Source organism: Lactuca saligna, chromosome 2, assembly GCF_052625555.1.
Source record: "Lactuca saligna cultivar CGN05327 chromosome 2, ASM5262555v1, whole genome shotgun sequence".
Lineage (NCBI taxonomy): Eukaryota > Viridiplantae > Streptophyta > Magnoliopsida > Asterales > Asteraceae > Lactuca > Lactuca saligna.
Window position 1 is genome coordinate 11,316,958 of NC_136418.1, and position 12,777 is coordinate 11,329,734.

The 12,777-nt window shown below is 34.9% G+C and overlaps 2 protein-coding genes across 6 annotated transcripts; one reads left to right on the forward strand and one right to left on the reverse strand.

Moving 5' to 3' along the window:
- Positions 1–427: 427 nt before the first annotated feature.
- Positions 428–2,314, forward strand: LOC145030689 (uncharacterized). The gene is made up of 3 exons (XM_078979088.1): positions 428–714; positions 1,474–1,583; positions 1,780–2,314. The coding sequence occupies exons 2-3, from the start codon at positions 1,487–1,489 to the stop codon at positions 2,022–2,024; spliced, it is 342 nt and encodes a 113-aa protein (XP_078835214.1). The 5' UTR covers positions 428–714; positions 1,474–1,486; the 3' UTR covers positions 2,025–2,314.
- Positions 2,315–7,361: 5,047 nt separating this feature from the next.
- LOC145030690 (disease resistance protein Roq1-like) lies at positions 7,362–11,782 on the reverse strand. 5 transcript variants are annotated; one of them, XR_013676675.1, is made up of 6 exons: positions 11,047–11,782; positions 9,721–10,813; positions 9,317–9,619; positions 8,216–9,246; positions 8,037–8,119; positions 7,362–7,968 (listed from the first exon to the last, which is right to left on the reverse strand). XR_013676675.1 is itself a non-coding variant. In XM_078979089.1 (5 exons), the coding sequence occupies exons 1-4, from the start codon at positions 11,517–11,519 to the stop codon at positions 8,230–8,232; spliced, it is 2,886 nt and encodes a 961-aa protein (XP_078835215.1). In that variant the 5' UTR covers positions 11,520–11,782; the 3' UTR covers positions 7,362–8,119; positions 8,216–8,229. The 5 variants fall into 5 exon arrangements, 1 of the variants encoding a protein (XP_078835215.1); XR_013676677.1 differs by having other exon boundaries at positions 7,362–7,946; positions 8,029–8,119; XR_013676676.1 differs by having other exon boundaries at positions 7,362–7,956; positions 8,029–8,119.
- Positions 11,783–12,777: the final 995 nt, after the last annotated feature.

Genomic DNA, 12,777 nt, shown 5'->3' on the forward strand with positions numbered 1-12,777 from the left:
AAGCTTTTAGCTTTTATGTTAAACAAAAGGCTATGAATTATCACAAGTAAAGAAAACAAGTTCAATTATTATGCATTTTCTTATGTGCTAATTACAAAAGAATTAAATCATATTTTCACAATTTTGTAAATTAATACATCATATACTTTTTAGCATAAATTTGTTGTTTATCTTTTTATGAATGATAAAACTGTTACTTCATATTATTAAAAAACTTTGGAATAGTGATCAAAATCAAAATTCTCTTTCTCCTCGACCGTCGGATTGAGTTTTGAAATAGTTCTTCTTTTTCAAACCCCTCAAAACCCAGATTTTGAATAGTTAAGGGGACTTAATTTTTTGAGGAGCTTCTAACTTTTTTAAGGTAAAATGACATTAATACCCCCCAAAACCTATACCTCAGTTCACAGCTCCCCACTCGTTCAAAGCATCCTCCACACTTTTTCACGATAACTCCACAGTTAATTTCTCTCCCACCTCCGATCTCCGATCGCCTGCGTCCACCAGACCTTGTTAGACCTCCGATTTCCGGCGACACTAGCTACTGTATCGCCTTTTTCGGATCTCCTGGTACAGAGTATGCTTGTCCGATCTCCTCGTTTTAGACCTCCTATGTGCTTTATGTTGTTTACATCAGAAGAAGAACTAACAAACGGTTCTGGGTTTAAGTTTTGATTCCAGTTTAAATCAATCTCGCCTTCCATCTCTTTTTAGGTAAAGTTCTTCAATTACATCGCTTCAAGGACTTGTATTTTGTTTATATATATAGGTTTCATTCGAAGATTACATGTTATTAGTAATTTAGTTTCTTAAACAAGTTTCTCATTGAGTTGTTACTGCATGTATTAGGTTTTATCTGAAGATTTGTATACTCCTCAGAATATGTGTTAGAAAACGGTATAGAGTCGTGTGGTTTCTTTGACTTTATTATGATTCAACTAATATGATGTAGATTGTGTTTTTGATGAAACTGAATCTATTGTATGGTAGTGTGGATATCTAGAATGAAAAGCCCTAATCATCGTTTTATAGAATAATTGTTTTGAATGGATTAGGTTTTGTGGAGGATTGCATCTGGTATCCGTTTATTTGTTTGAATTACATTTTGTCCTCTGTATATATGTATGATTTCTATGTTAATATTGTATGTAATCTGTGTGCTTTATGTTGACCATTGAAGATCCAAAGTCTCATAATATCTGTTTGCTTTATGTTGATAATAGAAGATCCAAATCTCAAGATATTATTTTGTATAATATCTACAGCCCTAGCTCCGTTTTAATTTATCTATTTGTCAAATTCAGTTTTACAAAGTTATTGATATAGTAGCTTACTATTTTGATTCTATTTGATTGGTTTCATAATTCCATTGATCTTATTACTTAAACGTGATAAAATAGTTTACATCTGTAATCTGTTAAAGTTACATACATGAATAACTTGGTAAAGCATATGATTTATGAATTATCACAGTTTGAAGGTATCAATGGCAAAAGTTATAGAGAAGTTCTTTGTAACATCTATGTTGATGTGGGCTGTTCCTATTGCAATTTTGTACGCCTTCAACAACAATCTATTTCCTGGTAAGTTTCATTTGAATTTCTCAATATTCTTTCGTATAGATTTTCCCATACTTTTTCTATTAAGTCTTCCTTTGTGCATTCAGTCAAAAGGAACACCCATATGCAACTTACCGGATTATCAACTTCTGAACCCATTAAGTGGAAAAGAAAGAAATCCTAACTTCCATTACATTGCCTTTTTTAATTTTTTCAACAGGTTCTGCTGACATGTCTCCATATTCAGTGACACTAATAAGTGGATTTCTTGCTGTTGTATCGGTTAATATCGTAATAGCATTCTACATTTACTTGGCAATGAAAGAGCCTTCAGAGAAACATGAGCCTGATCCTAAGTTTGTTTCAGAAGCTGAGGCGAGTGTCAAACATCTGGTAGTACCCAATCAAACACAGGAAACCGAGTCGACTCAGGAAAGCGAGTTGACTCGTAAGAAAGAAGAGTAAAAAGAGAGTATTTGATGATTTTGCACGTGCTTTTCGGTTGTCATACTATCTATATGCATTCTTGTACATTTTTAATTTTTTTTTTTTTTTTTTTTTTTTTTTTTTTGTGGATCTTTAAAGGATTCTTTTTGTTAGTAATTTCGTATTAATTGTTTTCCTGGATTAAAGGCAGAACATGACATAGCAGATTGTACTGTGTTTGACATGAGAGATAGGATATGAATGACTTCATTCTCATCATTGAAAACATGAAACAAACGAAGCCTTAATAGCTTTGATGTTATTTGTCATTCTATTGTTTTTATTTTGTGTCTTGTGTATGATTTTTAAAGAGTAAAAGTTTATTACATCATTCTCATAACAAACGGGGTAAGTGGTGATTGGTGGCTAGATGTTATAAAATAACTTAACTCTACTATCTTACTAAACCAATCTTAACCGTAAGTGAGGTAGTTAATTACATTATTGCCCCTCAACACAAAACAGTTCTCATCGCATTTTCATGTGGACAAGATCTACAAAATATTTTTGGCGCAAACCAAATATTCGGTAATCGTTTGACCACAGAAAACATTCACAAATTGATGCTACTTTAAAAAACATAATATTACAAGTTTATGTCTCAAAATAGTTGATATAACAATGTACTTTTCATTGATTTGTTTATTATAACAACTTAATATTTTCTTTTCGTTTCCCCAAGTTTGACGTGCATCGTGGACTGTAACAAAAAAGATGGGATAGAGATACGCTGTAGATCTTTGGCCTATGCAAAATATATGAATGACTTCATTCTCATCATTGAAAACAAGCCTTAAGAGCTTTGATCTTATTTGTCCTTCTATAGTTTTTATTTTCTGTCTTGTATATGATTTTTGAAGAATGGAAGATATGAATTCTATTACATCTATTCTCATAACAAACAGGGTAAATGGAGTTTGGTGGTTAGATGATATAAATATTGATTTATTTAGTACATCTTAATTTAATAACAAAGGGTTAATATCATAAAAAGCCTTATATTTTGGGTTTTTATCCGATTAAACATCAAGTATTTTTCCCCGAAAAAGACGTTACGTTATGACTAGCTTTTGATTTTCCGTTTTTATCAGGATTTTAGGTCATGAGCCGGTTCGAAGTGGATGGCGTGGCCTCATTTAATGAACTGGAAAATGCTAAAATCGTGGAGCCCTCTCTTAGAAACCATAATTTCAAGTTTTTAGGTCATGAGCGAGTTTTTGAAATTGAAGTTGAAGCAAAAAAAAAAAATAAATAAATAAATAAAGATAAGACTTGTGTTTAGTGTGAAGAAAAAAAAAATGAAGAGAAAAATAAGAAGTTTGAAGAACAAAAATTGAGTAGTGTTGTATATCTTAGGGTTGTCATAGAGTTGATAGTTGTTATTTTGTCAATGGCTCTTTTAGGATTTGTCATGTTTGTCAAAGAAAAAAAAAGTTTGTTGGCTTTGCCTTCTTTGGAGTTTTAATTTATGTACTTACAAAATATTTACGTTTTTGGTGATGTACTTTGAGAATGAAGGATTTAGTAAATGTACTTTCAAAATATTTATGTTTTTGGCAATGTACTTTCTGAATGTTAACGTTTTTGGTAATGTAATTTCAAAATATTTATGTTTTTAGTAATTTACTTTGAGAATGTTAACATTTTGGGTAATGTACTTTTAAAATATTTATGATTTGCAGCTTATGCCATCTTTGTCGTGACTCTTTCAACCACCTATTCTTCGAGTGTTCATATCCATCTTAGATATGGAGATGACATCCTTGATAAATCTCAACAAAGTTCCTAGCAAGTGGATCAACATCATCGACCTCCTCAAGCAGGCCACAAGGGGGTAAGTCCATTTGGTCTATTATTCATCGTTTAGTTCTTGCAGGGACTGTCTACTATATTTGGATCGAAAGAAACAATAAAATCTTCAAGAACAAGAGAAGACCCAATGAAACTATGGTCACGACTATTACCGATGAAGTCCACTCGAGATACCTAAGCTTTACTCCTAAGACCTCCGCAAATTTTGCTAAAGTTAAGATCAATTGGAGGCTTCCAATGAAGAATGAAGATATCGCCACTCACCACACACCTTGACTTTGTGACCAAGGTTTGTTTCTTATATTCTTTTTATTTGTGGTTGGTTATGATTTATATTGAGGCTTAGAGCGTGTTCTTTTCCCCTTTTAGTTGGTTTTCTGTTAGTTAGGTTGTTTTGGTCCTTGGGGCTGTCTTAGGGTCCTTTTTTTATTCTTTTAATTAATAAAAGGGATAATGACTATAAAGGGTAACGAACTTTCGATTTTTGTCACATTTAGTCACTAAACTTTTTTTCCAAAATAAAAAATCAAAATTTCCAATCTGATTTTGGTTTTACAAAAAAAAATGAACCATTCTCACTGATGTGAATTATGACCATTAGTTTGGCATGCGGAATTTGTGACATCCAAGGAAGATGTAGTTACAACATCGTCTGAACTCGTAATTCATAGTAAGGGGTTAGAGTATCATTGCATGAATACGTAGTTACAACATCACCTGAAATCGTAATTCATCACCTACAGGTTATGGGCCTGCTGGTGTTTCCACTGGGTTGTCTAGAATAGTCCATAGTCGCCATCTATACTTTGGTAGATGACTACATCACCACATTGCTGGTTATGGTTATGGTATCTCCTTTCATCCTACATCACATATTCATCATCATCTATTTACCTAATTATCATCACCTTTCTATCATCACCTATCTCTCATCATTTTATTTCATCACATTGTTGGTTAAGGTTATGCTTCCTAACTTCGAACCCCAAGGTTTACTCTACTAAAGCTTCATATTCTCGGCTCTCTGGACCTAGAAGGGTCCAGATCTATTACACCAAAAAGCTCAAGATAGCTCTTCCTCTCACTCTACACACTCAAGCTCACTAGGGTTCTCACTTATGGGAAAGGTAGTCGCAATTGTAACAACACAAATTTTCAAATAAATTTTTCATTTTAAATAAAGTGAGTTCATTCAACATATGTAAAATCCCCAAGATCTCAAATATCAGTAGTGTGTATGCATCATGCCGGCGCCTTCCCACGGTCCTCGCTAGTACCTGAAACACATACGTAACAACTTGTAAGCATAAATGCTTAGTGAGTTCCCCAGTATACCACTTACACATATACGCCTTTCCAGGCCCGGACCTTCCGGTCCACAGTACAATGCCTTCCGGCCCATATGATAATCGCCTTCCGGCCCATAAGATAGTTGCCTTCCGGCCCATAAGATAATTGCCTTCCGGCCCATAAGATAATTGCCTTCCGGCCCATAACATGATTGCCTTCCGGCCCATAAACATATATAGCACATAATACATTTACTCTAACACATATATCACATATATCATATATCATACCTGACCTTCCTGTCACATAATACATTGCCTTCCGGCCCATAGAAACATACATAGCATGCATAGCAACTATTTCTTTCAATTATAGCATATATATAACACATAACATATCCGACCTTCCGGTCACACAGTCAAACCCTTCCGGGTACAGTATAGTGAGAAGACTCACCTCGTAGTATGTAAACTATAAACTCTTGAACCACTCGCACTCGGTCCGCCGATCTGCAGTCTCCCTATAATACCATATACCCTTATTAATAATCTTATCAAACAAGACAACTGACCCTACGAAATTACATGCAGGTCAACTCTGGTCAACGGTCAACTTGACTGGACTCGTCGAGTGCAAAGGCGACTCGACGAGTCTAGACGTCCTCCCCAACTTTCCCTGTTGTTCCCCTTTCTACTCGTCGAGTATCCCTCTTGACTCGACGAGGTCCTCGTGGAAGAATCGCGGGGCCACCCCGACTCCACTCGCCGAGTCCGAAGACAACTCGACGAGTTCCAATGAATCCTCAACTACTCGCCGAGTCTGAAGAACAACTCGGCGAGTCCCAGTAAATCTTCAAGCTACTCGCCGAGTCTGATCATTGGACTCGGCGAGTCCATGCCATGCAGTCGATCATCTGCCTCCTGAAATACGCATGGTCCCGAGACATGCACCCACGGGACTTTCTGGACCTCTAAGCATCCTATTACTGGGGTATAAACGGTTGGGTAACAACATAATAATCTATCTAATCCCCAAATGGGTCTCATAAACCCTAGATTCGTGTACACCACCAAAACAACAGAAATGGTCCGAGTATTACCTGGAAAACGTGTTCTCTGTGTCCCCAACCTTCAGAGCTCAATCCTCTTGATCCTCCTTTGACCACAACCTTGCCTCTTCTTGCCTAACAAATCCTTCAAGTTTCCACTAGCCTTCACTCCTGCTCCAGATGCCCACAGACGTTTAGGTTATCCTCAATCGGCCAAAAGACGAGCAGTGACGGCCCTAAAGACGTTATATACGATCCAGAATCAAACGGCTAGGGTTTCTGCTGAACAGCGTCGACTCGCCGAGTCCCTAATGGACTCGTCGAGTCCAGTCGTGAATCTGCGACCAAGTCCGTGGTCCTACTCGGCGAGTCAGACACCAACTCGCCGAGTCCCCTCCTAAAAATGCCCCAAAAATAGTTTTAAAGCAATACCTGAAATTCCGGGCTGTTACAGCAATTGAAGGCCATAAGTGCCTTTAAATATGGCTCGGACCCAAAGATTTAGGGTTTCTGCCAACAGCGCGGACTCGTCGAGTCGCCTCACCAACTCGTCGAGTCCATTCATTAATCTGAGTCATCAGTCGCGGCCTTACTCGACGAGTTGAGGCATCAACTCGTCGAGTCTCTCTTCTTAACTCAAAAGAAAAATACTTAAATTATGATACCTGGAAATCCGGATGTTACATTTTGTTTTTTTATTTCGTAGATTTCTTCATCAACAAATATTGCTACAATTAAACAAAAATAAATAATTTTGCTAAAACATAATACAATAGGAAGTTTGTTCACATTTAGTCATTGAACTTTTTAGAGGGAAAAAAACTTTCGGTTTTGTTCACATTTAGTCACTAAACTTTTTTTCGTTATCTATTTGCCACTAAACTATTGAAACTGTTCACATTTTACCCTTGTGACCGGTAACAGTCGATCATAAGGGTAAAATGTGAACAATTTCAATAGTTCAATGGCAAATAGATAACGAAAAAAAGTTTAGTGACTAAATGTGACAAAAGTCGAAAATTCGTTACCCTTTCAAGTCATTATCCCTTAATAAAATTCTAATGGAGGTGTCGCCCTCCTTTAGCAAAAAAAAAAAAAAAAAAGAAATAATTATGACTTCTGGTAATGTACTTTGCATGGTGATCAATGTTTGACAAACAACCATATTATTAAAGAGTAAAATTTTCCATTCATGAGTATAGTTGGTAACATACCATAAATACCACCATTTACAAAAGTCCTAAACATGGTATTCAAAACCATTGGGTGTGAAGCTATACTAGCTTAAAAAGGCAAAAATTGAATCACTTAAGTTAAATGTGTGGGTGTGAATCTACGTGATCATACAAACAATTACAAATGACCAATATAGTAGCAACGACAAGGAAACAAAAGCACAAATAAATCCCCATCCACCAACTCTACGTATAAGTTAAAATAACTACTCTAACATCATTGGTTCGTTTTGACAACCAACTTCAGGTGCTAACGTTTTCAAATTTCGAGTCACAATTCTTTCAGTTTTGTTGCTGAATTTAAGCAACTTTATAAAGCGTGTAGGTGCATTTGAGCTTCTTTAGTTCCTTCATCATCATCATCATCATCATCATCATCATCATCTTCAACCTCATTCACCGGTACATCAATCAAATTCTCTCCTTCCACATTTACATCATTCAAAGTCCTTTGTAACTCTTTTTAAAATTGGCATATATGTATGCTTAGAACATTGCTTGTTCTCCAAAGAACCTCTTTTCACAACTTCACACAAACCTTGTGAGTAAAGTGTAGTTAGTATATATGCTAAGTATGAAAAAAAATGTTAGGTAATACCGTAATACATGATATTTGGGATGATCTTATGTTGGCTTGTATTAGTTTAAGTCATCCACCATCTTGTAGTCAAACTCGTCAACTAAGAGCTCTAGAAACCATTTCCAAAAAATAACTTGAGGTTTAATTCCCAAATCGAAATCAATTCCAAAAAATTCAATACAGAGTAAGGAAATTATTAAAGAACCTGGAATGCAATTTCTATGATGGTTCTTTGTGAATGGGCCCGCTTCTCAGAATCATCTGTGGTGCGTGGTAGACAGGTAGACCAAAACTCCTTTTGCGCGTTTGTGTAATTGGTTGTTTTCTTTTGAGACCAAAGGGATATATCAATCCATCTACTGATTTAAATCCAATGATTTTGAGATCTTTCAATAAAAAAATGCTCTGTGGAAGTAGACTTATGCGTGTACCTTGTACGTTTAACTCTTCTAAACATTTTAAGTCTCCTAATTTCAATGGCAATCTCTCAAGTTGATCACAAAAGCCAAGGTCAAACTCTCTGAGATGTGTCAACTTACAGATGCTACTAGGAACATCTCTTATCTTGCAAAACGCTAGACTTAGTTCCTCCAAAGATTCTAACATACCAATATCTTCGGGTAAATTCATAACAACTTTACAGCTTGTAAGAAGTAGAGTTTTCAGATTTTTCAACATACAAATGCTTTTAGGGAGATGTTTGACTCGTGTACCTCCTAAATTTAGCCATTCTAAACTTTCTAAATGGCCAAGATCCTCTGGTAATTCCTCTATGGCGCAATTTACAAGGTCAAGGTTTTTTAGACTTCGTAGAGTGCATATGCTTTGTGGCAGACTCTTGAGCCTATGGCACCCACTGAGATCTAGATAAACAAGCTTCTCAAGGTTTCCAATCGATGAGGGTAACTCTTGTATATTGTTCTTTGAAAAGTAAATCGCCAGTAAACTATAGTTGGAATGCTCTGGAAGTATATCTGGGAACTTCGTCAGATATAAATTACTTAGATCAAGGACCTGAAGTGATTTCAGTGGTTTGATTAATGAAAGAGATTTGAATCCTACACAACCATTTAAGTTTAACAAGACGAGTTTTCTTAGGCATCCAATGGGTGTATGTGGTTCTACCAAATGACGACATTTTTCAAGTTTTAATGTCTCAAGATTTGGAAGTAAACCACAATCAATGGTCGTCAATTTTGAATTACTCAAGTCAAGAAATCTAAGGTTTTTAAGGACCTGTCATAAGCAAGAAAGAAAAAAAGATTAGTGAAATGAATTATGCAAAAGAAGAAATCAAGTACTCTACCTTTCTTTCTCCCTCGTGCCACAGCTGTTTAATTCTACTGTTAGGCATTTCAAGTGCTACGAGATTATTTGGTTGGAATGTTTTAGGTAAACAGTAATGAGGGTAACAGTGCCAACTCAGAAACCTTAACGCGTTTGGGAAATTTTGGCCAACTTCAAATGAACAACTGCTCCCAGAAACCACGTGAAGAAATCTAAGTTTCTTCAAGTTTCCAAAACCATTTATAAGAATCGTAGAACAGAGTTTCTCATCGTCAAACCATGTCGATGTGTTTGTTGCTATAGCTCTTATTGCTCCTGTAACCTGTAATCGAAGAATAGAGATAAAGAAACTAGGGTCAACTTAATTATGAAAGTTCGTTAGTTTTTTTCAATATTAATGTAAGTAAACATTTTCGTCCTTACCAAGTCATCAACCAATACATCTTTAATCTCCTCTCCAATCCACAATCGGCTATGCTTTATGGACTCATCAGGATATGAACGACGAACAATATTCTGACCCATTTCTTGTATATGGTCATGCATGCCTAATCTTTGATCTAGAGAGATAGTTATAAGAGATTTTTGCTCTGGAACTCTTAAGCCATTCCTAGCGTGAAATCCACAGCTTTCAAGTGCTGTAATTGCATCGTCTTTCAGCCAACCTTTTAGTAAGCATGCAACATCTAGGAATATTTCCTTGTAATCATCCTCTAGGCAAGTGTAGCTTAATTCCAATTTTACCAAAGTTTCTTTCAACGGAATTGATTTTAATCTTTCTAGTGCGTCTTTCCATTCGGGTTTATTTTTACCACAGAGAGATGAACCCAAAACTCGGATTGTTAAGGGAAGACCTGCAACATAATGTACAACTTGGAGTGATAGTGATTTGTAGGTTTGAATTGGAATATCTCTACCAAATGCATACCTACTAAAGAGGCATATCGCTTCCTCATCTGATAAAAGATTGACATCATGAATCCATTTCACTCTGTGTGCTATGAGCACTTGTTCATCTCTTGTTGTAATTATAACTCTGCTTCCTGGTTTAAACCAATTAAGCCCACCAACTAATGCATCTAACTGGTCTAAATGGTCTACATCATCTATAACGACAAGAACCTTTTTACTACACAAGATTTTTTTCAGTATGCTTTTCCCATCATGAAAATTCCCTATTGTGATTCTTTTATCATTTAACACATTGGAAATTACTTGTTCTTGCAACACGGACAATGATAGTTTTGAAATTTCCCTGATGTTGGCAACAAAGCTTTTACCTTCAAACTGAAAGCATATCTTTCCAAATATAGCTCTGGCCAAAGTCGTTTTTCCACCACCTCCAATCCCCTTGATACCTATCATACGAACATCTTCAACACCAATTTCCAAAGATGAAACAATATCCTTTATCCGGGTCTCCATGCCTACTAGTTTTTCATCGACTTTTAAATTAAAGAAACGTAGCTCTAGTGAAATCTTTTCAACAATTTTATTGATGACTTTAGCTTCATGCCTGTAGAATAATTAAAACATACGATTAGCTTCACTAATTTTCCACATGAGTAGTTAGTTTAGTGTACGTTAGAACATACAAACTTATATTGCATACTATACATTTTTCATCTTTGACAAGAGTCAAATTTCATATAGAATTCCACAATAGAACATGATGAAAACACCCGTTTAATTGCATATAGATTAGAAAAGAAACAAACAAAAGATTGCTCAAAATGATGAAAATTTTACCCATCAGAAGTTTTCCTCAAATCCCACCCAGCCAGATTAGCTGCTTCTTTCAGAGACTCTCTCCACTTCCCAACCTCTCCCTTGTTTTGTCTGGTAAAAGCTTCTTCAACTAGATCAAGCTGCTGACGAACTTCTGAGGGATCAACATCATAGAACACAGGGTAAGCAATCTGCTCAGTCTCCTTCTGGCACTCCATAATCTTCACAAGCTCATCCAAGCACCATGACGAAGATGCATAGTTCTTAGAGAATATAATAACGAAGAATTTTGACTCTTGAATGGATTTCAAGAGCTCATCGTTCATCTTTTTTCCTTTCTCGAGTCTCTCATCATCCTTGAAAGTATGAATTCCTTGACGTTGAAGAGCAACATAAAGATGATCAACGAAATTCTTACGGGTGTCTTCACCTCTAAAGCTCAAGAATACATCATACATATGGCTTTTATGAGTGGATGATGTTGAACATGCCATTGAAGGTGTGCTTGACAGATCCTATTAAATAAAATATCTGTTGAAGGAAATTACGAAAGATTGAAAAGAATCAAGGGATCATATTCATATATCTCAAAGATCTGTATTTAAATATAAGTCAACGTGATGTGTTTTGGGGCCTCGTGAACTAAGCAATTGCAGTGCAACACCAAGATGGGGTCAATAATTTGACAAAAATTAATCACGTAAAGCTCAACACGTGGGTTTATGGCGTAGGGGAGGAGGTAAATAGTTTCTTTTTTGGGGGGCAAAATGGTCATGCACACCACGTTGTTTCCATCCACATATTACTTTCATGAAAGTATTTTCAGTTAGGCAAGATGTACCAGCTAATTAATAATGCACATAATCTTCATGAATCATGAAGCCTTCTCTCACGTGAGCCTCTCATGCCATTTGATTCTTTTCTCTGGCCATAACGTGTCTTAATTATTATCACCCATGCAAGCGTTGGTCGACATACTTTGTACAAGCTTCGTTATTTCCAAAACAAGCAAAAATGTATTTGTCTTAATGTTGAATTATTAGGAAAACATTATCTATCTTGATAAAGGAAAATCTATATAAAGTTACTACATTTTAATATCATATTCAATATATATATATATATATATATATATATATATATATATATATATATATATATATATATATATATATATATATATATATATATATATATATTAGTCCCGAATACCGGAAATTGTATTCATTTTCTTCCTTTTTCTCCGCTTGTCTCCGACTTTCAATAATTATAATATTGGCCTAAATTTTAAATTTTATTATAAACTTAATCCAAAATTTAAACTATTGGTCCAAATTTCAAAAAATTGTTACAAGTTCATCATAAATTTAGTTTTTTTGCATATCTTTTTTTTCCAAAATTTTGTTTCAAATATATTATTTTTGCTTTATAAAATCATAATTATACAACAAAAACATATTTTCACATAAAACCCTTCTTTTTTCTGCATAAAAACCTTTTATTACAAAACGTTTTTGTTAAAAAAAATTATATGTAAAAAATATGTTTCTTTGTATAAATTTGGTCCGAAAGGTTTTTCGCATATAAAGTTTTTTATGTTAAAAAATGTTTTAATACAAAAAAACATTTTTTCACTTAAAAAAACATTTAAAAAAAAACATTTTTTCACATAAAATATATATTTTTGTTTGTGCACTTATATAATTCGAAAACGAATAACATGTCATTTTTTTTTGTAAATATCTTGGTTTT

Excerpts from the sequence above, each read along its gene's own strand:
- LOC145030690 (XM_078979089.1), bottom strand. The coding sequence starts at position 11,519 with ATGGCATGTTCAACATCATCCACTCATAAAAGCCATATGTATGATGTA. Across the intron at positions 9,620-9,720 it reads ATGTATTGGTTGATGACTTG|GTTACAGGAGCAATAAGAGC; the intron begins GTAAGGACGAAA and ends CTTCGATTACAG. Across the intron at positions 9,247-9,316 it reads GGCACGAGGGAGAAAGAAAG|GTCCTTAAAAACCTTAGATT; the intron begins GTAGAGTACTTG and ends TGCTTATGACAG.
- LOC145030689 (XM_078979088.1), top strand. The coding sequence starts at position 1,487 with ATGGCAAAAGTTATAGAGAAGTTCTTTGTAACATCTATGTTGATGTGG. Across the intron at positions 1,584-1,779 it reads CAACAACAATCTATTTCCTG|GTTCTGCTGACATGTCTCCA; the intron begins GTAAGTTTCATT and ends TTTTTTCAACAG.